Source organism: Mus caroli, unplaced genomic scaffold (assembly GCF_978045245.1).
Source record: "Mus caroli unplaced genomic scaffold, Mus_caroli_1 scaffold_10, whole genome shotgun sequence".
In the NCBI taxonomy this organism is placed as follows: domain Eukaryota; kingdom Metazoa; phylum Chordata; class Mammalia; order Rodentia; family Muridae; genus Mus; species Mus caroli.
This window is the reverse complement of record NW_028227265.1, coordinates 43,691,770-43,715,457: the sequence shown is the minus strand read 5'-3', so window position 1 is coordinate 43,715,457 and position 23,688 is coordinate 43,691,770. Positions and strand designations below refer to the sequence as shown.

General features: G+C 37.7%; 1 protein-coding gene across 6 annotated transcripts in view; it reads left to right on the top strand.

The window, feature by feature from the left end:
• Phkb (phosphorylase kinase regulatory subunit beta) overlaps positions 1 to 23,688 on the top strand; it is a 204,791-nt gene that overhangs the window by 21,088 nt on the left and 160,015 nt on the right. For all 6 annotated transcript variants that reach the window (XM_021169806.3, XM_021169805.3, XM_029480583.2 and 3 more), the window contains 3 exons: positions 11,877 to 11,966; positions 14,362 to 14,500; positions 15,973 to 16,072. In XM_021169806.3, the coding sequence (XP_021025465.1) occupies positions 11,877 to 11,966; positions 14,362 to 14,500; positions 15,973 to 16,072 (329 nt within the window). The remainder of the gene's footprint in view (positions 1 to 11,876; positions 11,967 to 14,361; positions 14,501 to 15,972; positions 16,073 to 23,688) is intronic.

Sequence of the window (23,688 nt, the reverse complement as noted above, 5' to 3'; positions counted from 1 at the left end):
TTTGCTTGGTTCACAGCTAGATCTCCCTGAGGAAAAACAAGTCTACTTTGCTGTTGGCCCCTTGGCTGTTTACATTCTTTCTCCTTCCTTCTCCCTTCTTCTGTGATTTTTTTTTTGTAAGATAGGAATACTACCCCTGTAGAGGACTGAGTATTCTTAAAATATAGATTATGATTCAGCAGGTCCTGGGTAAGACCCAAGATTCTGCAGTACTAGCAAGTCCCAGGCAAAGCCTTTGCTAATATTACCGGCATCACTAGAGCAGAGCTTGTATTCTGGGTATACTAAACAGACAGGCTTGGCCACCTGTCCTGAAAGTTAAACAGCCAGATTAACTGTAAAAGCAGGAAAGAATTTATTTAATGTGGCCACATTGGGAAGAGGAGCAAAGAGATCTCATGCCACCTGCCCCATGTTCTGGGTCATGACCAAGGTTTAAGTGTATGTAGATGGATAGAGGTGTGCTTGCCCATGCACTTCTAGACAAGCCTGTCACCAGTGGCTCCGTTCTCTCTACAAGGTCCTGAGACCAGTCACCAGCACTATATGACTATCTTTCTAGGAGACAAATTCCCTTCTGGCACAGAGCTTCAGCCTTTTTTCTTTCCCAGCTTGTTTCCATGGACAGTTCCAGATTCTTGGGAGCACACTGGTCTCATAGCAAAATGGGGGGCTGTTCTTTTTAGAATATAGTTTCATGGCCTGCACTTTGAGAATCAAAAGTCTGTCTGTGATCCATATTTGTTTGAAGTCTTTCCTGATGGCCTCATCTCGTCAGTGTCTTATAATTTGGAGTGATGATTTTGATGCCTCAAAGAAGCATCCTCCCATTCCTAATCTCAAACTTAGTCTGGGATTAATATGTCATCATCTGCATTCTCCTTCTTTGTTGGGCACAGCCCTACTGCTGTTGGTAGGACGGGCTCTTTTTCTGACCACTTTTCATTGCTTTTGTTGGTTCCTCCAACTCCTGTTGACCACAATTTCTGGCCTAAATTTACCTGATCTGTATCTGAGCCAAGATAAACAGGGAAATTATAGTGACATGGGAATTAAAATTGGAAGAGACAAGGCTCTTCATCTTTGTTTCATCCTGAGTATGATCTGCATTTTTGGTTGATAAAGCCAAAACCCGTAGCTACCAGTGATTAAGCCCAAATTGACCATGGAGACAAAATAGATTTTCCCAAAGACATCTTGTCAAAGCAAACAAATGATGCTTCCTCATGGTGGTTGATGACGAGTTTCTAGCCTTCTTCTCTCATTCCTAAGTCTAAACAATGCCCCTCATAGACCCTCCTTACAACTTTCTTTAATGTTGTTTAAAAGTTAAAGTTTAAGTTTTTAACCCTGTAAGTTAACGTGTCTGAGCAGTAAACAGTGAGGGTTTGTTGAGGTAATATAGCTTTAGAACCACCAAAATCATACAGTTCTTGGGTTTGGGTATGTATTTTTTATTTATTTATTTATTTATTTATTTATTTATTTATTTATTTATTTGCGTGAGTGTCCTAACCTCTCTTAACCTGTGTGCTTAGGATCTAGACTCAAAATGTCTCTTCACAGCCTCCATCTCTGCTTAACATTGGCTCACTTTTTTTAGAGCAATATAATAAATCATAACAACAGCAACAATAATATAATACATTACCCTCGGCAGAAACAATGATGGAGCAAAGAAATAGTTCCACCAGCCTACAACTTGATGACCTAGTGATTTTATTGGAGTTACTTACAGAGACGTCGGGTCTAGAGTTACTTAGAGAAGCATGGACAACTAATGAGTAAAAGGCTGATTTCTGTTCATATGTGAAGCACAGAAATAGCCCAGTTTCATTCATAGTGCCTTACATTGTATACTTAAAATATCCATTGTCTAGACTTCTGCTTTTATTTTCAGTTTTTGTCCCCATGAAACTGCTATAATTGAATTTTAATGCATATTTTAATAAGCTTAATGTTCATCAGAGTCACATTCTCTTTTTATCCTTTTATTAAAAATAGATTCTTTTCTCATACAATGTATCCTGATTATAGTTTCCCTTCCCTCTACTCTCCTAGTTCCTCCTCACCTACCATCCCCTCCAGATCCACTCCATTTTTGTCTCTTATTAGACAAGAACAGGCTTCTGAGAAATAACAACCAAATATACCAAAATAAAATATAGTAAGATGAAGCAAAACCTTTCACATTGATGTTGGACATGATAGCTTGAATCCCAGGTGCAGGCAGGCTGAGTCAGAGGCTCAGTCGTTTTCACAGTTAGGAGGCCCAGCAGAGTGTCCTCTTCTGTACATTAGCGCAGAGGGTCTGCTATAGGTTTATGCAGGCCTTGTGCTTGCTGCAGTGCGCCATATGCTTCTTATTCGTTTGATTCAGAGGAACATGCTCGCCTGGTGTCTTCTGTCCCCTCTGACAAAATCACATTCTTTTAGTTTTATATTATATAAAAGTAAAAACAAAACACTCTTACAGTTTAAAATATGTATGCTATGGTATGCTTAGAATGGACATGAGAAAATTTAAGTCAAAATGTAGTTTTGAGTAAGTATAATGTATTTGAACTTGATAAGCTCCTAGTTTAGTATTCTAGTTCTATAATTTTAGATGTATACACTAATTTATATTTTAATACCTTCCTTTAAAATATTCTTAATTTATATATTTAATGAAGTATAGTATAATAATTTGATATGTGTATATTGTATAATTTTTAAATCAGAGTACTGGTATTTCTACCTTCTTAAACTTTAATAATTTAATTATTATGTGTGCATGTACATGTGTTTGAACACACATATGTCTGAAATGGCAAGAGTATGGAGATCAGAGGACTCCTTGCAGGACTCTGTTCTTTCCTTCCAACGCATAGATCCACAGATTAAATTCATATTACATCAGGCTTGCAGGCAAGTGTTTTCATTTGCTGAGAGATCTTACAATTCCTAACTTTTAAATCTTTTAAGTTTTATCAGGAGAACTTTGGTATGACACTAGTTTTCTTCTTCTTGTGGACAATTTCAGTTCTCTTTTTATGTCCACCCCAATTCCTTTGTGCCTCGGTCCCTAATACCTATAAAGACCTTTTACCTTGGACCCAGTGAACATACCTTGGTGGCACACAAGTAGGCATTTCTCACTATCTTCCTGTCCTCTATTAAAATCTTTCCATTGTCATCCTCAATCCTGCTTGCAGGTGTCCCTCCTCCCACCTCAGCTCCATTCACTGGAGATTTGAACTCTTGGTAATGTCCCAGAATCCCCCCTTCATATCCATCTCTCCACATTTTTCTGTGTCTTTTTTAACCTACTTCTTCGACTATACCCCAGCTCTTTGGGGACCCTGACTCTTTGTGTAGACAGGATGTCCTTAGCTCTTTCCATATCCCCTCTCAGCCGTTTCTCCTAGCCCATCTCTATTTTCTGCTACCCACTGACCTGCTGAAGTGCTCACTACTAGGAAACCCTCAGGGACCACACTTTCCTAAAATTCAGAGAGGGCAACCGAAACCAAGGGACAGAACAACCCAACAAAATGTGGCCAGATATCAACACCTAGAATCACCTTAATTTCCTAAGCCCAGATGCATAGACACCAGTGCAAAACCATAAACAGCAGCCAAGACAATTGTCTCCCCCAGAACCCAGGAACTCTCCTACAGCAGGCCCTGAAAAAGGTCACATAGCTGAAGCACAAGACAAGGACGTTAAGACAGCAATTAAGAATACTGCAAGGGCCTTAGAGAGGATATGAAAAAAAATCCTTAATAATGCCTGAAAATATAAACAGTGAGTGAAATAATAAAAATAGATATGATTATAAAATAGGATGAAATAAAGAAAATCCAAATGGAAATAAGACTGGAATGAAAATTTTAGGAAGTCAAATGCAAACCTTGGTGATAAGTCTCCTCAATGCAGTTCAAGGTATGGAAGAGGGAATCTCAGATGTTGAAGACAAGATAGAAGAAATGTATATTTCAGTCAAAGAAACCGTGAAATCTAATAACATCCAAGTATAAAACATCTAAGAAACTGGGGACACTCAGAAAAGATCAAATACTTAAATAATAGGAATAGAGGAAGGAGAAGAAACCCAGGTCAAAGGCACAGAAAATATTTTCAAGAAAGTCATAGAAAAATAAATTCATGACCCATAAAAGGGTATTCACTCATGAAGGTACAAGAAGTATAGAGAACTCTGAATTGAGAGAACCACAAAAGCTACATGATACATCATCATAAAAACACTAAACATACAGAGTAAAGAAAGAATACTGAAGACTGGAAGGGAAAAGACCAAGTAACATATAAAGGCAGACTCATTAGAGTAACACCAGACTTCTCAATGGAGACACTGAAAGTAAGCAGGGTCTGGACAGATGTTCTTCAAATTCAAAGTCTACAGGTGCCAGACTACACTGCAAAACTATCAAACATAATAGAGGGAGAAAGAAAAACATTTCATGATAAAACCAACTGTAAGCGGTATCTACCTACCAGCCAAGTTATACAGAGCACATTAGAAGGAAGACTTCAGTCTGAAAAGGTCAACTGTACCCAAAATAAACAAGGAATAAGTAATCTCGGAGCAGCAGATTAAAAGGGGGGAGCAAAACCCACACCATCACAAGAAAATAATAGGAATCATTAAATGCTGCTTATTGATAACTCATTATCAATATTAATGGTCTCAATTTCCCAATAAAAAACACACACTAACAAATTGGATTAGAAAACAGTATATATCCTTTGCTGCATTCAAGAAACATACCTGACTGTCAAGGATACAAAGCACGTCAGAGTGAAAGGATGCAAAATTGTATTCCAAGCAAACAGACCCAAGAAGCAAGCAGGCTATAGGTATTTCAATATCTGAGAAAACTAATCAGAAGAGATAGGAAAGGATACTACATACTCAAACATTTATGCACCAAACAAAAGAGCATGTAGGTTCACATAAGAATTACTACTACAGCTAACATCACATAGTGACACTCACACAGGTATAGTAGATGACTTCTGTGCTCCACTCTCACCCACACATGGGTCATCCAGAAAAAAACTAAGCAGAAAATGGAGAAATTAATTAATGTCATATTCCCTTTATATAGCTAATATTTTAAACGTAATTGTCACTGGATGGGGAAAAATTGACTAGCATTCATTACCTAGTGATACAGTTAGGATCTTTAGTGCTCTCCAAAGGCCCATGTGTTACAGGCTTAAACAATCACTAGTCCCTGGTACTATTGGGAGTTTGTAGAATCTTTGGGATATGGGGCCTACCAGAAAGAAGTTGAACTGAAATAAAAACTGTTTCTCCATTTAAATGTATCATTTCTGAAAAAGATAAATTTATGTCACAGTGACATTTTTACGATACATATACAAACTCTATGCTCTCATTCAGAAGTATGTCTAATATCATTTTGATTATAAATATTTTTATTTATGGTTAGTAAATGTTGCAAATGAAGGTCTTTTAATAATTCATTGCTTATTGTGATCTTATTTAATGTTGAAGACTTCTATTCATTCCTCTTATATAAAATAAAATGGGAAAATGTTAAATTAGTGCTACTAATTTTTGGGTTAAACATCCTGTGTAATATTGATAAGATTAATATGATAACAAGAGAAATAATAAATCTTAATTATGAAGACAGAATGTTATAGAATGGTTTTTCTCTTGTATATAACTCACTTAATGCTGGGATAAGAGCATAATTTAAATCTTATAAATATGAAATTTAAATTTCATGTGTGGAATAGTGGTCCTGAATTTTTCTTAAGAAATCATCTATGTCCAGGTTAAGTGCTATCCTCTATAATACAATTCACTTAAAAAGGCTACATCCAATACCCCTCACCCTGTTCCTCCTCCACTTCTGCTACTGGGTGGAGAGGGGGCTGCTATTGTGATATAAAGTGGATAAATAAAGGAATTAATGAAGAATAAAAATATATTAATTTATTATTGTTTATGAATTTATTGATGTAATTCATTGTGAATAATGACAACCTGCCCATGGACAGGTGTTGAATATAATAATGAGTTTTGAACATGGTGAGTTTTGAAAATCTTGTTTTTATTAGAAAGCAGCAACTTCACAGCATATCCTACCACTAAAACTAAAAAAGAACTGGCAAAAAAAAAAAAAAAAAAGGCTACATCCATAATCTAGTGCTTGCTCAGATTATTTTTAATTATTCACTTGTGGTCTCATTCATACCCATCTTTATAAGAACAGAAAAACATTATAGACCATAACTGAGCAAGTTGAGTTACTCTGTGGTCACATTAAGTGAGTCACACGAGTTCAGCTGTCTCAAGTCACTCCATTTACTGCAGCCACCCGAAATAACGTTGGCAAAGTGAAGACATTAGAGGAATAGGACTTCATTTACTTAGTAACTATGTATTGAGTACCATTGTGTTTCAGACTATGTTGGTACTAAGATTACTGCAGGGAATGTACTAATCGGGAGCACATTTAGTATGTTAGACTTGTAAATGCCCCCCCCCCCCACATTTTTTTAATGATTGTAATTTAAAAGGAATGGGGCAGGCAAGATGGCTCAGTAGGTCAGAGAACTTGATGCTCTTGCAGAGGAGCAAGGACTCACAACCACCTGTAATTCCAGTTCCAGGGGATCCTACACCCAGTTATGATCTGTTGATTCACCATGCGTGCTCGTGAACCACATACATAAATGTGGCAAAAACACTTATCTACTAAAAAAAGGGTAAAATATATTTAAAAAAATATTAGGAACATTAAACTTATTTGAATCACCTTGGATGTTGCAGAAATTATATAATATCATAATTCTTTTCGGCAAGGTACTCTAATTCTAGACTGTAAATACAAAGAGGAAAACAGAATCACGAAATGAATGCTTGGTATTCTTCAGGTCAATACATAAAACATAGGAGTAGTATCCTTAAGTGTATTTTAAATGTCCCGCTTCTTATCTGAAGGGCACTGGAAGAACTTAATATCTTTTTATTAAAAACAAAGTGTGAGCGGCACCCTGCCTCTTCTCATCTTCTTTGGATTAGGTGAAGAAGCGCTATATTGCAATAAGTATAAGCAATACAGTTGCTTCTTACAGAGTCCTTCTTATACAGTCATATTGCTCATTTAACAGGTTTTCTTTTTTAAAAAAATGTTTCTTACCGATTTTCCTATGGTGACACATGTAAATGTGGATGTTCAGTTGATCTCCAGTAATACCTCAGAGCACACGCATGCACATGAGATGGTTTCAAACAGTCTGTTAGGCAAAGCAGCTAGTGAAGGCCAGGATGAAGGACCAGACTTCTTAGTAAAGCGTTGTTTCAGGAGACTCTGTGACAAGGACAAGGGAGCATAACCTGCTCCCTCTTGAAAGAGTTCTGTGTTGAAATTTACATCATTTAATCCCAGTTTAATATCACCCTCATAGCTTTGACAGGAGTTTGAGACTGGATGGGCATATGAACTCTCTATATGATGTATTTTGGCTAGACATTCAAATTTTGATTTCTATTTTAAGAAACTATACAAGTGGTAGATAAATACCTAGCTTTTTAGATAATATGAGCTTCATGGTATAAAAGTATACCTGTCTCCCAAGAGGTAGTCATTTAACCATTTGTTATATCTTTCTAGGCTTTTAGAAGTATTCAGTTATCTTTATGCATGTGCAGTTGGAGACATATGTGTAGTTTTTAATCCTAGTTTTGTAATTTAGGATTCAACTACATGTGGAATGCTCTATATCATTATAATACTTCAGATTCTTCTTACTTCAAACATTTGATTCTATGAATGTGTAAATGCGAGCATAAGATATATTAATATTTTCAAACTTAATCACATAGCTATTTTTGTTGAGTGAAAACATAGATTTAGAATTTTACTATTTATTGGAATTTTATCTATTTTAATTTTCATTATGAGCCCCAAATTTAAAACTTTTATAGACATATCCATTCATTTAACATGCATTGTAGATTTGTTAAATATATGTAATACTTAAATATTAAGAAAGTCCTGAAGAAGAAATGTATTATAATTAGTCTAATAAGATGACTTAGGTGTATAGTATTTAGAGGTAAATATGTACATGTGTGGCTGTTTTTGTGCACATACATGTGAGTATGTGGGTGTGTTTGTGCACATACATGCATGCACATGTGATTGTGTGGGTGTGTTTATGCTCGTATATGCATGCACATGTGAGTATGTAGGTGTGTTTGTACACATACATGTATGCCCATGTGAGTATGTGCTGTTAGTGTGGTCAGAGGACACTCTAGGGCATTGTTCCTAGCCTTCTACCATTTTTGAAGTGGGTCTCTTGTTATTCAAAGCTGCACTTGCTAGTCTAGCCTGCCAGTTGCTGGGAGGGATCCTCCTATTCCTGACTCTGGTCTCTGTAGGACTGAGGACTGCAGATGCTACTGTGTACTTATTTGGGTCCTGAAGATCCAGAGTCAAGTTGTCATCCTTGGATGATAAGTACATTACCCACTGAGCATTTCCAGGCTAACTGAGAAAGATTCTGATTAACATAAAGCATTTTATGTAATTTTCCTCTTACCTTTGATTAAAAACAGATTATTTCTTCCAGAACCTTTTTTAGAAGAAAATCATTACCAAAGCCCATGTATCTAGTGTACAATTTGTTAGTTTAACAATGCTTTAATGCCTCCTTTGAATGTTGTTGTATATAAACAAGTTGCATTTTGAGTTTTTGAAACATTTAATAGAGTCCTAAATACCATTTCAATACATTTTAAGGAAATAATAGTATTTCAGGTAATAAATATGTACTTAGTAGGCCTATTGGTATGTCTCCCAGTAAGTAGAATTTACACATACACATTGTTAAATTAGGCATGCCAAAAAAGAAAAGGATTAAAAATAAAAATAACAATAGCATAAACTAAAAATCATTTATAAAGAATCAGAGCAGCCAAAGGTTTTGTCAGTTATTTGGGGGAACTCAAGGTCAGATTCTGTTTTATTCCATTCTGTCTTAACATAGAATGGCATACAAGCAGCTGCATGGACACAATTGTGAACACACATCGCAAAGCTGCATCAACAACATGTAAGGTGTGTGTCTATCTTCAGAAGGAAGTCTTAGGTGATCTTTAAGGCTGCCTTTTGATTTTCTGCCAGTCTATTTCATTAGAAACTCCCTATACTTTAATGTAAGGTGTCCATACCTAGGCTCAGTTCCTTCAGCTCTCAGATGGGTTAGTGCCCTGGACCAGCCAACAATTCCTTCTTCTATGACAAGTTCCTGAGGGGAGGACAGGGGCTGAGGAAGCTGGTACCAGGCATTCCATAAATCATGGCTTATCACAAGCAAGTTTATTAAGAAATACACAATCTTATATGTTGTTTGCAGTAGGGAAATGGGCCAAGATCAGCAGAGAGCTAAGTCAGTGTTGGCAAGAGGATGCAACAATCTTTAGACAGAGCTGCCTTAGGATTTTAAACCATAGCCCTTCATGGGGGGAAGCCAGGTTCTCCCAGGAACCAAAACTTTGAGGCCCTGGCCTTGCTCCAGAACAGACCTTGCCACATCTGTCCCTGGTTAAGGATACAAAACTTTTGTTCCTTTTGTCCTTTCATCAATGCCTCTGGGAAATCCTTGGGTCTTCTTGGCTCCCAAAAGATTAGAATGTCCTTCTCTCTGTCATGTGAGCCTTGAGTTCATTGGGTCTGTCTGAGCATGGCCTCAGAAGCACTGGAGACACTAGCCTATGCTTACCTTTCCCTCGCAGAGGTTTCAGTCAACAGCCTGTACTGTCTCTGGTCTAGAACTCAGTTCCCTGCTATGAGCATCTCTGGCGCTATCTGTTTTACCATTGTAGAATTAGGTCTGTCTCATTGGCAGTACTGCAATGTCCACTAATGAACTAACTATTTTACTGTACTGGTAAGCTGTTAACTTCAGAGATGAGATCTCCTTTTATGAATGTCTCAGGCTTTTGGTGTATTGAGGCACCATTCAGGTTAAAAGTTGAAATGGATGGTGTTTTCCTCTGGACCTCATGCTTTAGGAGCATCTTTTTTAACCCAGGGAATTAGTTCCATACCCTGGGAAGTAGCATTGCTTACAGTAAATGGACAGGAAGGAGCTGAGTGCAGTTAGGGTATAAAGCAGAAGGAAACCGCAGTGGTAGAAAGCAGCGGACCAAGCTAACTAGGACAGTGAGCTGGAGGACGCTCTGGTCGGCAGGGTTGGACATGCAGTGGCAGCTAACATTGGAGCTGTTTATGCGTCTACTACTTTACCATCTGAGACTTCTCCCCAGATCCCTATATATTCAAATGTTGATTATTTTCTTTTTCACATATAAGGTAAAATATTACCTTTACTAGTAGTGAAGATGTAAGTAAAAACAAAGATATTATTTGCTCATAATCTTTTCCCCTAAGCAATACTGTCCTTAGGTTACACATTCATGCTTACAGGTTGTGATCATTTGCATCCAGTGTTTCTTTCTTAGTAGATGAAGTTCACTGGGAATGTTTGTTCTATCCCAGCTGACAAACTTTGCTTATGTTTATATCAGCCTTTAGCTATGGCAGAGGTGAGAAGGAGGATCTTGTTCTCTGTGTAGCTGAAGGAAAGTTGTTCATATGATCTGTGTATGTTTGCAAAGGTCTCCATTCCTTACTATGGAGCCGTTCCAGTTGGTACAATTACTAATAACCTTTAGAAAATAACTTAAAGCATAGTGCTTCAGTTTTCTCTCTGTTTGAGGGGAGTGGCTCTTGCTGCTCATATGGAGGACAAGTGAGAGCCAGTCTTCTCCTCCTACTGCGTGAGTCCATAGATGAGACTTGAGGACAAGAACCCTTACCTGGTGAGAAATCTCTCAGTCCTCGTCTGGCTTTAAATCAACATATCGGATATAGTAATTTTATGAGCATAAATGATTTTTATTCTATTTAAAAATAGACTCTTAATGTATGTCAATAGCATTTATCCAACTTGGGTAAATATAAGTTAATTTTTATACTGACTTCTTAAAAAATATCTGGTTAATAGTATCTGAATTTTAGGGATGAGTTATGAACGTGAGATGTTATGATTTCTAAGAGCTTTTAAGAAGAATGGAGCTAGGACTTAGTACTTAATTCAGATGTCTCCCTTTCATGTAGCAGCTGAGACAGTGCATAATCAAGTGTTGAATTTTTGTACTCATTTTGTGATTTTTGTGTATTTTGTAGCTTTTGAGCAGTGTGCTTTGCTGATGCCTTAGGATAGTTTCCATGACTGAGAAATATAAGAAGTGCGTTTTGCTTGTTGTCAAGATAATAATGCAAGAGAACTTGGGAGTTTAAATTTTTCAGTATGAAACATAACTGAATGTAGAGTGAATGGCTTTGGATGTGTGAGATACTGAAACATAGCTGGGTTTCTTTATATTGTATGGCTCTGGGGTGTGTGAGCCTTATCTTTCTTGGTTGAGGTGTTTGAAGTGTGATCATTCCACCTTCTAAGTATTAGCATGAGTAGCATGGTCTAGACTTAAGAACTTAGATCTGTTTCTCGTTGAAAAGTAGTTGAGCTCCTGATCACTCCAGAGTGTTAGGAGTAGTGGGTTGTCGGACCTTGTATTCACCGCACCTCTGGGTTGAATGCTGATCTTGCTGGTAAGACAGCATTTAGGGTTCTTCTATGATTGCTAAGAGTCTTTTCTGCTCTTCTCATACTGAAATTTTTACCAGGAATCAATAGGGTCATTCAGAAATGAAACTGAAAGTTTCATTGTTGGTTATTGCATCTTCATTTATTTAGAAATTTTCATCATTCATCTGGGTGAGAATGACTTAATTGATGAGTCTTCTTTTTCTTTTAGGCTCAGTTTATGAACCTCTTAAAAGCATCAATCTTCCGAGACCTGATAATGAAACTCTATGGGATAAGTTGGATCATTATTACAGAATTGGTAAGCACCTATTTCTAGTATTCAATGTTCCCTAGTCATATATCATGTTTTGTTGAGTTATTATTCTATAGTTTGAAGATGGAGTAGTTTCTCTGCATAAGTACCTGAATGTTCTAGTTGTGTATTTATACTGGACTGTTAAAGGGAATCCACAGGTTATACCTGGCCCATGAATAACTTTGTTACCAATATCTTTTAGTATTTTAACTTTCCTAAGTATTAATATATTGTATTTATTTATTTACTTATTTATTTATTTAGGTATTTTCAGACAGCATCTCTCTGTGTAGTCCTGGTTGTCCTGAAACTCTATGCAGACCAGGCTGACCCAAACTGACACAGAAGTCTTCCTGTCTCTACTTCTTGAGTATTGGGCTTAAAGGTGTACACCACCACAACAACTTTAATAGGCTCTAGAACTTGAGTATGTTTTTGTTTTGGTTAATGAATAAATGTTTCATAGGAGTATAGGCTTGATTGTTTACATATGGCCAGTTTCTAACTCACTGAAGCAAAAGATACACTCTCAGATTATTGCTCCCACTAACAGGATCAGTTCCTCCAGTGGGTTTGGTTGTTGGTTGGTTTGATTTTAAGTTATGTTTATCCATGATCAATGTGGCCAATGTGAGTAAGCAACTTTGAGGTATATATGAATGGAATCTTTCTTTTCTTATCAGACCATGAATTGCGTTGTCCATTGTTTTTTGTTTGTTTGTTTATTTTGTGTTGTTTTGTTTTTTTGGTAACCTTGCTTCTTCTTGTCCTATTATGGTAAAGAATATCCAATTTCATTCATCTCCCAAAACATGATTTTTTTTTTTTTTTTTTGTCTTTTCAATCTCATGTAAGCTTTATTTCAGCTTATTTTCCACCAGGATTTTGGTCTGCACTGTTATATTGCACTTGCTGTTATCTTTATAGTAATAACAATCTGAAGAGGACTAATTGTAGTTTTAAAAGAAATAACCAGTGATTATTGTTGCCCTGTTGGGGGCCAATTCTTTACCATGAGAAAGATAAGAAATGTTGTGGAGAATATTTGTTTAGTCTGAAAATACTGAGTGTAGTGTGGCATACCGGATCTCAGCATCCAGGAAATGGAGATAGAAAGATTGTGAATTGCAGACTAGCTGTGTAGTAAGGCCTTGTCTTAGGAGAGAAACAAACAAAGCACAAAGCAGCAGTGTGTTAAGAATGTCAGAGCTGGAGAAAGGGAGTGGTGGGGAGCAGAACCGAGGCTCTGGCATAGCTATTGCACTCTAGAACTTAAAAGAGCTGTATAAGATTGGACATTTAACAGCCTGCCATGGAATGGAGTGGGCCTTGTGAGACCCCCACCTCTGCCTGAGGATTTGTGCTTGGTTGATAGGGGAAGGAGAGACATTTCAGTCTGGTCAGGTGCTGAGGCTCGTACAAGCAAACCCTCCCCTTTATTCCTGTAATAAACTTTAATGATTGGGTGAGGGAGACATAAAGGAGAAGGGTGCTAGTTGGGAGAAGGTAATGTTGAACATGATAATAATATAGTACGTGTGTATATCAAAATATCATAATGAACCCATTATATATAACTATCATATGTATGCCTTTACATCATTTAAATGAAAAAAGATAAGAAAAGAAGATGTTATATCTTAATCTAGATTGCATTGATTGAATGTATGTTAGGAAAAGTGTTTGTTTATAATCTGACAGAAATAAAATATACTTTAGGAACTATAACAATGTAGTGTTGTGTATTCATTTTCCTGTTATGTGACTATGTCACAGAGAGGAAAGCATTGATTTCAGACCTATGCTATGTCCACACTCATTGACCTGTTGCCACCCTTGCTATGTAAAAATGGAATTTTACTTTTGAAATGTAAACATATTCCTAACCTGTACAGTTCAGTAAGTAAGAGAACTCCCTTTGGCAGTTGTCAGTGAAGTATAGGGCTCTGGCCTGTTTGTGGTCTTCCTTTTTTCTTCCTGACTTGTGGATCACTTAGTTTTCAAAACCCAGAACTGGCCTTAAAAGAAAGCCATTTATTGTACATTTGCTTTAAGTTTCCTATTTAACCTAGTTTACCAAAATATTATAGTCCTATTTTTTTGGTTAAGCTTTTCTTCTCCTTGTATGATATTATCTTAATAAGATCTGTATCATATGTTAGCATTAAGCAGCATAAATCCAGACTTTTAATGCTCTAAGTAGTTGGAGGCTTTCTTCGCAAGTCTAAAGACAACTTTGTGCAGTATGGATTTGCAGTGGGCTAGAGTTACATGAAGCAGTTTAACATCTTCAAAAATTTTATGCTAAAGTTAAGTTTAGAAATAATAAAACTTTCAAGAATAGGATGAATAAACCAAGAGAAAGAACTGACTGTGTATTCATTCTTTGTGGTTGTAGTCAAGTCAACGATGCTGATGTATCAAAGTCCAACTACAGGTCTCTTTCCTACTAAAACATGTGGTGGAGAAGAGAAGTCCAAAGTGCACGAGAGTCTGTACTGTGCTGCGGGTGCCTGGGCCTTGGCGCTAGCATACAGGTGAGCTGGCGTCTGTTCTCCTGCTAACTCCACATGGACGAGTTTTATAGAATTAATGCTTTAAAAGAACACTACAAAGTATATTTTGGAGATCATTTGATAAATTTGAGTATGGACTGTATATTACATAACATACCATCAACTCTTTTAAGTGTGGAGTATAATTAGTGTTATTATTAGTTATGTTATTTAAGAGAATGGCTTTTCTCTCTCTCTCTCTCTCTCTCGATACTTCTAACAGGTAAATACTCATGAAGTTTGTAGCTTTCAACTTGTGAAGAAAAATTATTCTTAGCTCTGGAATTTAAAACAAGATAATATTAATAACTGGTGAATCTTGGTAAAGAATAAATGGTTATTCATTACAGTATTACCTTAACTTTTTTTGCACATTTGAAAGTTTTGAAATAGCCAAGGGGCAGAAAATTGCTTTTAAAAAAGTAAATGAAACAGAGGGACGAAAGTCAGGCACCAGGCTTCCCCCAAGCCCTCAGGAGAGAACTGAGTCTTCCATACATCATCCATGCAGATCTCAGGGAAGTCAAGAGAATCAGGACAAATGGTATGATGTGTTTACTTTAATGCCCACATTAAATAGGCTCAATAAGTGACAGTCTTGAATAATTTACTTTTCTGACATTCATCATCCTATGTATATGAAGTCTACAGAAATAAAATTTCGTATACTTTATTAAGTGAGGCATGGGATAATTTCTTAAGTGTTGATGATCTGCAGACACTTCCTGTAAATGAAACAATGAATGTGTGTCATGCTTAAGTTTTAGCCGTGGTTATTTCTGGCTATCTCATCTACCTTTAAAGGTAATTCATAATTAAAAGACTTTTTTTTTTTTTGGCCTAAAAAAATATCTTAATCTAGTTTAATGGTTAGATTTTAACTGTTTTTTTTTTTAAAGCAAGAGAGGTAAAATATGACTAATTCATTTTTAAATGAAAACCTGAGCCTATGACACTTCATGGCAGAGTATGCATTATATGTCATTCAATGGGTATGTGTCTACTTGAGGGAATCTTTAAAGACTAATATGTAGAGTACAACAAACGAACTGTGTGCCAAATTTAATATTTGCTTTTTTGAATCCAACTGGGAGTTACAGATCATAAAGAGATAGGTTGTCTGCATTTTGTAACAGTGAATTTAAAATGATTGTGGGTGATGTTTTTTCTAATATAGAAATAAACTTTAAATTTTAGCCAGATCATTTTAGAAAATTCCCTTCCCCCAAAATTGACTCTCCTGCAAAGCAAGGGAAAATCCATACAAACTTTAGCATGAGACTTTTAATTGCAGTATTTTATATCTGCCGGGAAGATGAAATTTCACTGACAGAATTGGTAGATGTCACCAGAACAGAGGATTAGCCAGTTAGTCAAATACTTAATTATCAAAAGCTCTACTCCCTTTTCAAATGCAATTCCAATTTGTTTCCTGAGTTATCTCTCTCACCCAGGCGCATTGATGATGACAAGGGACGGACCCATGAGCTGGAGCACTCGGCCATAAAGTGTATGAGAGGAATTCTCTACTGCTACATGCGGCAGGCTGATAAGGTAAAGCACGTGGGCTGAAATGCTCATATCCTTCTAAAGGATTAATTTACACAGTACTGCAGAACCATCTTCTGAAGAATGTACTTTGAAAAGGTAAAGCTACATCCTAGGATGGTTCCCATAGTTCAGATCGGCCTCTCCCTTCCCAGTCCAAGCCTTTGAAATCCTGAAACTGTCGTAACATCATCAAGTGTGGAATAATTGAAAATGTTTGTTTAGATTCAAGTTTGTATTCTAGATTTGTTGTCTCTTTGATAAAGATCCATATTCTTGGGAGGCTAACAAATATTCATTGTTCAAAATAACTTATTATTTAAAGAATACCCTTGTCAGCCTTAATTTTGGATGTGTGAATTTCTATGGCAAAAGGGATTTTTTAAAAGTATAATGGCTCAGTCAGGTGTGCTGGTGCACACCTTTAATCCCAGCACTTGGGAGTCAGAGGTAGGTGGAGCTCTACATTCTAGTTCATCCAGGTCTACAGAGGTAGTTCCAGGACTGTCAGGGCTACACAGCAAAACCCTGTTTCAGAAACCCAAAAAGTATAATGTCTCATTCATTTGCATTCAAAGAAGCCAGGGTTTACAGCTTTAGGAGACAAATGGAAGGCAGTGACATAAGGATGTAAAGTTTTCTTTCCCACTTCGTGGCATGATTAACTGGTAGGTAATGGCACTTTATATTCTTCACTTTTACTAAGTAGTTACCACAATTCGATTTTCTTTTAAGTACAGCTTGAGTTTAACTTAAACTACTCAATTATAAAGAACTAACATCTGTCAAATTATAAAGAATTAAAGTGATTTTCATTAATTTTTATTATTCATTAACATAATTCTGTTATTAATATAGACCATTAAAATAAATGGTGAGTTGAATCATTTTGGAATTTTATCTTGCTAAAATTTCTTCTCTGTAGGAGACATAAACAATGTCTATCTCTCTTTCTAGAGTCCTGATGACAAACTAAAATACTCCAGTAAAGCTTACTGTGGGGAACCCATGGGTTTATTAGATTAACCTACAGAGCAGTGGGTGAGGGGTTATGGACAGGTATATGTGGCCCTAAAGAAGCCATGCTAGAAGGTCTGCACCAACATGAACGATGACTCTCCCTTGGCCACATAGATGGAGCCTCTTCTTAGTCCTCCCAGCCTATATATTCTATTTTCTTTTTTTTTTTTTTTTTTTTTTTTTTTGGTTTTTCGAGACAGGGTTTCTCTTTGTAGCTCTGGCTGTCCTGGAGCTCACTTTGTAGACCAGGCTGGCCTCGAACTCAGAAATCCGCCTGCCTCTGCCTCCCGAGTGCTGGGATTAAAGGCGTGCGCCACCACGCCCGGCTATATTCTATTTTCTGAGTCTATTTGCAATCAGGGTAGAATGCAGAGAACTAGCTGGCTGAGATTTGGAGTTAAATGCTTGGATAGGGATCACATGACTCTTTTCTCCTTGTACCTACTTCAGTGATGGGATGTCAACAGCCCAGCTGTGATGATCTTTTCTAAGCTGGCACTTTTAAGCTCATGAAGATGGTGGCTCAGAATATGGGCCTGGACAACACTGTCTATGCCACAATTACGTTAGTTTCAAGTATTCTTATTGCCATAACCTTTCCTGATACCTACATCGTTTTGGAGTAGGAAAGTAGAACATATTACTGTAATCCACATGGAGTATGAGGGACTCATTCTGAGATTGATTACCTAGATTAGTGTCTCTTACCATAGGTTCCATGGACTTTTGCTGGAGAGATGTGAACAGACATCTGCTTCCCCAGAAAGGATATAAACAGCAGAACAAAGTATAGTCCTACAAAAGTCCAACTTGGCAAACCTATGACTTTTCTGTGCTTGCTTCCATGGATAAAAGGCTTCACAACAGCATAGGTGACTCCAAATCAGCCATACCACCAAAGATAATCTTACTTCATCATGGATGACAACTATCCTATAGTTACAGAGACAGAACTATTCTTCAGTTAACCTTCTATAGTTTATGTATTTCACTGTCAGCTTAGGCCACAGACCACATACAGACCGGGCACACTTACTGTGAAGGAGATGTACATTGGAGGGGCAAAGATCTCAGTTGAGGGTTAAATAACTCTCCTCCTAAGAGGAAAAGGCAACAGGCTGGATCTTGGGTCTTCTTTTTGTTGTTGTTTATTTGCCTTTTGTTTTGAGACAGGGTTTCTCTGTTGTAGTGTGCTTATCCTGGAACCCACTCTGTAGACCAGGCTGACCTCCAACTCACAGAGATCCACCTGTACATACCTCCAAAGTGCTGGGATTAAAAGTGTAGGTCACAAAGCCCAGAAACAGGGTGGATCTTACGTGTCTGTTTCAGGTAGGCACTGACATTCTGATGAAGGTAGTTGTTTTAGTTTTATGTATGTTTCTATGATAAAATACCCTGACAAAAGCCACTTGGAGGAGAAAAGGGTTTGTTTGGCTCTCAGTTCTAAATTATAGCCCATTATTTGGGGACTGTCAAGGCAGAAAGTGAATCAACAAGTCAAAATATGCCCACTGTCAAGAGCAAAGAGAATACTCACTCCCTTGCCTATTGGTCCCACACAGATAGCTTTCTCCTCTCATGCTGTTCAGACCTCTGTCTACAGGATGGTGCTGCCCCCAATGTGCTGAGTCTTCCTACTGCAATTAGAAATCAAGGCAGTCCCCTACAGATGGGGTTCTGGAGCCTCTCTGCAAACTATACAAACACTGATGTCAGTCAGACAGAGATGGTTTATTGAACACACACCATAAGACTGACAGCTGCAGACTTGGGAGCTGAAAGCTGTATGCCAAACATTTCTCAGGGCCAGCTTATAAAGGCTAACACCGCAAAAAACACAATGAGCTTATTATATGCAAGTGCAGGAAGCTCTGCTGAATGTCCGTCAGCCCGGATTCAAGCCATTTTAGAATAAAAGTTTATATTGATCTTTAACTTGATGTGTCCTAAGTGAAGCTTGTGGTTGTGGAATTTCTTAATATTAACAAAATTCATAACATACAGAACATAACAGGCTATGTGGTCAGCATAACCCTGCTCTGAGTCAAGTTATTTTTCTGTCTCAATGTCTAGTAGGCATAATACAGCAACAATATAAGGTAGCTGGTAGGCATGAGACAGAATGTCTACAGCTATGCTGGTGGGGCAGGCCTCAACACCCCAAAGGCCAGCCTGATGTAGGTAATTCTTCATTAAGGTTCTTGACAAAAGATCCCATGTTTTCTTTTCAGTTTGAAACCAGCATAGTGAGTGGTACGAGTAGGAGAAAAGCAATCTAAACCATCATGCTTCTTATTTCTCTTGCTGTTGGATGAGCCATTTCTTTATGAGTCTATAGAAATGTGAATAATGTTTTATTACATATGTGTGCTGGTACACATGTGTGAAAGTCAGAGCACAACTTGCAGAAGTCCTTACTTTCCACCAAATGGGACACAGGAATGGAACTCAGGTTGCTTAGCCAATGTACCTTTACCTGCTGAGCTATCTCTTCTACTATGAGCATATGTTTATTAGTGTGTGTGTGTGTGTGTGTGTGTGTGTGTGTGTGTGTGTGTGTGTGTATGTGTGTGTGAATGTACCCTAGTGCATATGTAGAGGACAGAAGACACCTGACCAGAATCAGTTCTCACCTTCCACCATGATTCAGGGTCTGGCTTGGTGGCAAGCCATTTTTTAGGCCTTTAAACAGTGAAATAATTATCTCTTCACCTTTTTTTCCCCCATTAAACAAAAGCATATTTGTAGTATGATTTTGTTGTTTGGCCTCAAGCTTTATGTTCTTCATCTTCTGCAGTAAATTTATAATCTACAAAGTCTGAGCTTTTCTACTTTCATTGGACCATGCTGCTTGGTGTTCTTGTAAAAACACTAGCTAAAAGGTTTTACATTTATTCAGAAGTTGACATGATTGCATGGAATTGTCCTTGATTTGTAGGATATGAAACAGTATCATTTTGTGTTTTATTATCTTGTCTAGGCTATTGGTTATTCTTCTAATGTCTTCTAATATTCTGTTTGCTCTTGTCCTGGCTAGTTTTATGTCAGCTTGACACAGCTAGAATTATTTGGGAAGAGGAACCACAATTATGAAAGTGCCCCCATCAGATTGGCCTGTAGGCAAATCTATGGTACATTTTCTTAGTGACTGGTGTGGGAGAATTTAGCCCACTGAGGTTGGTGCCACTCTGGGCTAGTGGTTCTGGGTTCTTTGAGAAAGCAGGCTGAGCAAGCCACACGGAGTAAGTAAATAAGCAGCATCCCTCCATGGTCTCTGCATTAGCTCTTGTGTCCAGGTTCCTTTTCCGGACTTGCCATCGACCAAGATGTGAAGTGTAAATGAAATAAACCCTTTTCTCCTCAAGTTGCTTGACGTCATGGTGTTTCATCACAGCAGTAGAAGCCCCATAGATAGCTCCTTTTTCATCATTCTTGTGGGGACCACACACAGAGCTTCACAGCTGACATGCAGTTATTTAGCTTGGAGGTCTTTATGGTGGTTATGCCTTGTGCTTCATTTCATTTAAAATGCTGCTTAGTAGTTTCTATTCAATTAGAAATACACTGAAACTTTGTAGAATTCGTTCTTCCAGAACAGTAGAAAGGATGGGATGCTTATTTTCCTCTAGATGCATGTTTTAAGGTTATAAATTAAGAATGGATGACAAACTAACTATCCCAAATAAGCAATTTACGCACAACACAAGTAAAATAAAATTCTGATAGATGTAGTTTAGAAAAATTTCCTCTAATCATTTTCTTGATCTTTACTTGGCAAATGCTAAGTAGCCTATAAAATACTAATTAATGTAGTTTGTTTCTTGACTGTTTTCAAGAGTATATTTTGTTTGAAGTTGACATACAACATACCCCATTAATTTTCAAAGCTTACAGAATCTGAATATTTTTTTCTGAAATCTTAAATTGCTTGTCTTTTAACAGCTTTGAAATTCAAAGTCATTATATAACTCCCCATGTGAGCATCTTTAATCATCTAGCTGTTAGTTTTCCCCTGACACAGTGGTTAGAAATATACTTTCCTGCTGGGTTCTTGCATGTCTTGAAGACAAATGACAAGCATCATCTTGTCAGCTGTAGCAGTGACTTCATTAACCTGACAAAACCTTGTCCTGTTAGATCCCTATTAAATGGATGTACTGGTTAATTGTCAGCTTGACACAAATACAATCAATTGGCATGAAGGAGCCTCTTGAGGAATTGAATTGTGTACATCAGTTTGGTCTGTGTTTAATGATTAATGTGGTAGGTCCTAGCCCACTGTGGGCGTCATCACACTTGGGGAAGTTGTCTTTGACTATGTAAGAATGCAAGCTGAGCAAGCTACAGAAAGCCGGGGCTGAGCAGTAATTCCTTCATGGTCTATGCTTTAATTTTTGCTTCTTGTTTCCTGTTTCTTGTTTCCTGTCCTGACTTCTTTCAGTGTTGGACTATAACCTGTAAGGTAAATAAACCCATCTCCCCTCCACCAACTTGGTTTATGTCATGCTCTACCAGAGTACCACAAGAACAAACGAGGTCAGAAATAGTTACCAGAGAGTGGGGTTATTGACGTGTTACACCTGACCATGTTTAAGAGATGGCTGTGGAAGAATTTGGAGCTTTTGGCTGGTAAAGCTACTGAGTGCTCAGGGTTTAATGGGCTGTTCTTTGAGGGACTGGAAGACAAAAGTATTGAGAGAAACGTCGATTATGGGAGCCTGGCTTGTGAATTTCATAGGGAAGTTTGAGAGTTCCTTGAAGACTCTCAAGGGGTTGTTCCTGTGATATATGTCAACTAAGAAATTGGGGATGTGAAACTTGGTATGCTTTAAATACTGACTGTCAGGTCTGAAAACTCAGCTGTGGCTGAGAGAAGAATAGATGCACTGAGGGACATCTTCTGAGAAGTGTTCCCTTAGGTTAAGGAATGGAAAAAACTGAGACACAAGGGAACATGAATTTTGTTTCACTAAAGCCATATTTTTGGTTAGGACTATAGTAATGTTCATTTCTTTGAGGTAATAATCATGGCAGTAAGAAAGGCATGGCTTTTGGTTGTGTGGTTCCAGGCTATTGCTTCTGTTGTGTGAGAACAGAATGACCACCTTTTCTGAGTTTCTCGCTACTTTGTAAATGGAAAGCAGAATCCCCAACCATCTTATTTTGTTATTTTTTTAACAGACTCTCTCTTATTCTTTAACAGTTTTGTACATATAATGTGTTCTGATCATCTCCACTCCAACATGCTCACCCCTATTCCATGTCCTCTCCCTGAAAGCCTTATTAATTTTATCTGTATGGGTGTTTTGTCTGCATACATGTTCATGTACCACATGTGTGCCTAATGTTCTCTTTGAGGTCAGAAGAGAGTGTTGGATCCCGTGGTTTTGTGTTACAGATAGTGTGTGCTGGGATTGAAGCCAGTGCGCTTAACCACTTAGACATCTTTCTTGGCCCATTTACTTCCTTTTCCATATTTCTTTTTTTTTTTAACCATTGAGTCCAGTTAGTGGGGATTTTGACTGGCTTGTTCTCACGCTGAGAATTCATAAGAGTAGTGACCATGTCATGACCAAGAGACTGCATTTCATAGCATACCCCTCATGATGTCTTCCTGATTGACCCTGATTTACGTTTTGTTGACTTTAGTTGTATTTGTGCAGGGTCATGGCACCAGGGCTCTCAATCCTGGAACAGAACTTTCTGTCATGATAGAAATGTTCTGTGTGCATATCGAGCATATACATTTGCATCATGTGGCTATGGAGCAATTGAAATATGGTCATAAAGTGGATTCCTTAACTGAATCTATAAGCTTATGTGATTTTTAATTCATTGTAATTTGATTATTCAATGTAAAAAGTGGCTACCATCTTGGACAACATAGCTTCTAACATGAACAAAGGAGAGAGAGCTCTTCTTTATTTCCATCATTTCTCATACTAAGTGATGGGTACTTCACACCAAGCAAACATTCATCTTGAGATATCCAGCATTCTGCTGTCTAACTCAATTCTACCAACAACTATCCTGACTACTGTAGATTCCAAAGGCTGAAGGTTCAGCACTTTAAAACTGCCTGTGACTTCAGAGAACACTGGTGTTAGGATTAAATGGACAAAGGTGCTTTGGGAGGTCTGGGTCAACGTGTGCCACTCAGAGATTACGCCAGGCAACAGATCTAATGGAAGAGGTTTACTAGGGAGTAGGAACATAAGATTTAGGAAATCACTGGCCATTGGTATTAACTTCATCTCCAGATGTTCTCGGCCTTTCCCAGTAGAGAATTTATGGGACTGAAAAGCCAGATGTCAGTCCTTTTGTTTCCTTTGACAACCACCTTCCCATATTGAAGCCATCTTGGGGTGTGTTAGGAAGCACCTGAGTAGTCATCTCAGATGTCTTTGAAAGGGACTTATCATGAGCGAGAGCAAAGTGCTCCTCTCTCTTGCATCATAAGGAATACCTGAGGATCCAGGAGCTGGAAGAGAAAGAGAATGTCTGTTTTAGTTTCACAGAAAGCATCAGACAGACTTATAAGACAGAAGTTACTGAAAGTAACCACACTATACAGAAATCCAGGGTTGGGGATTGACTGG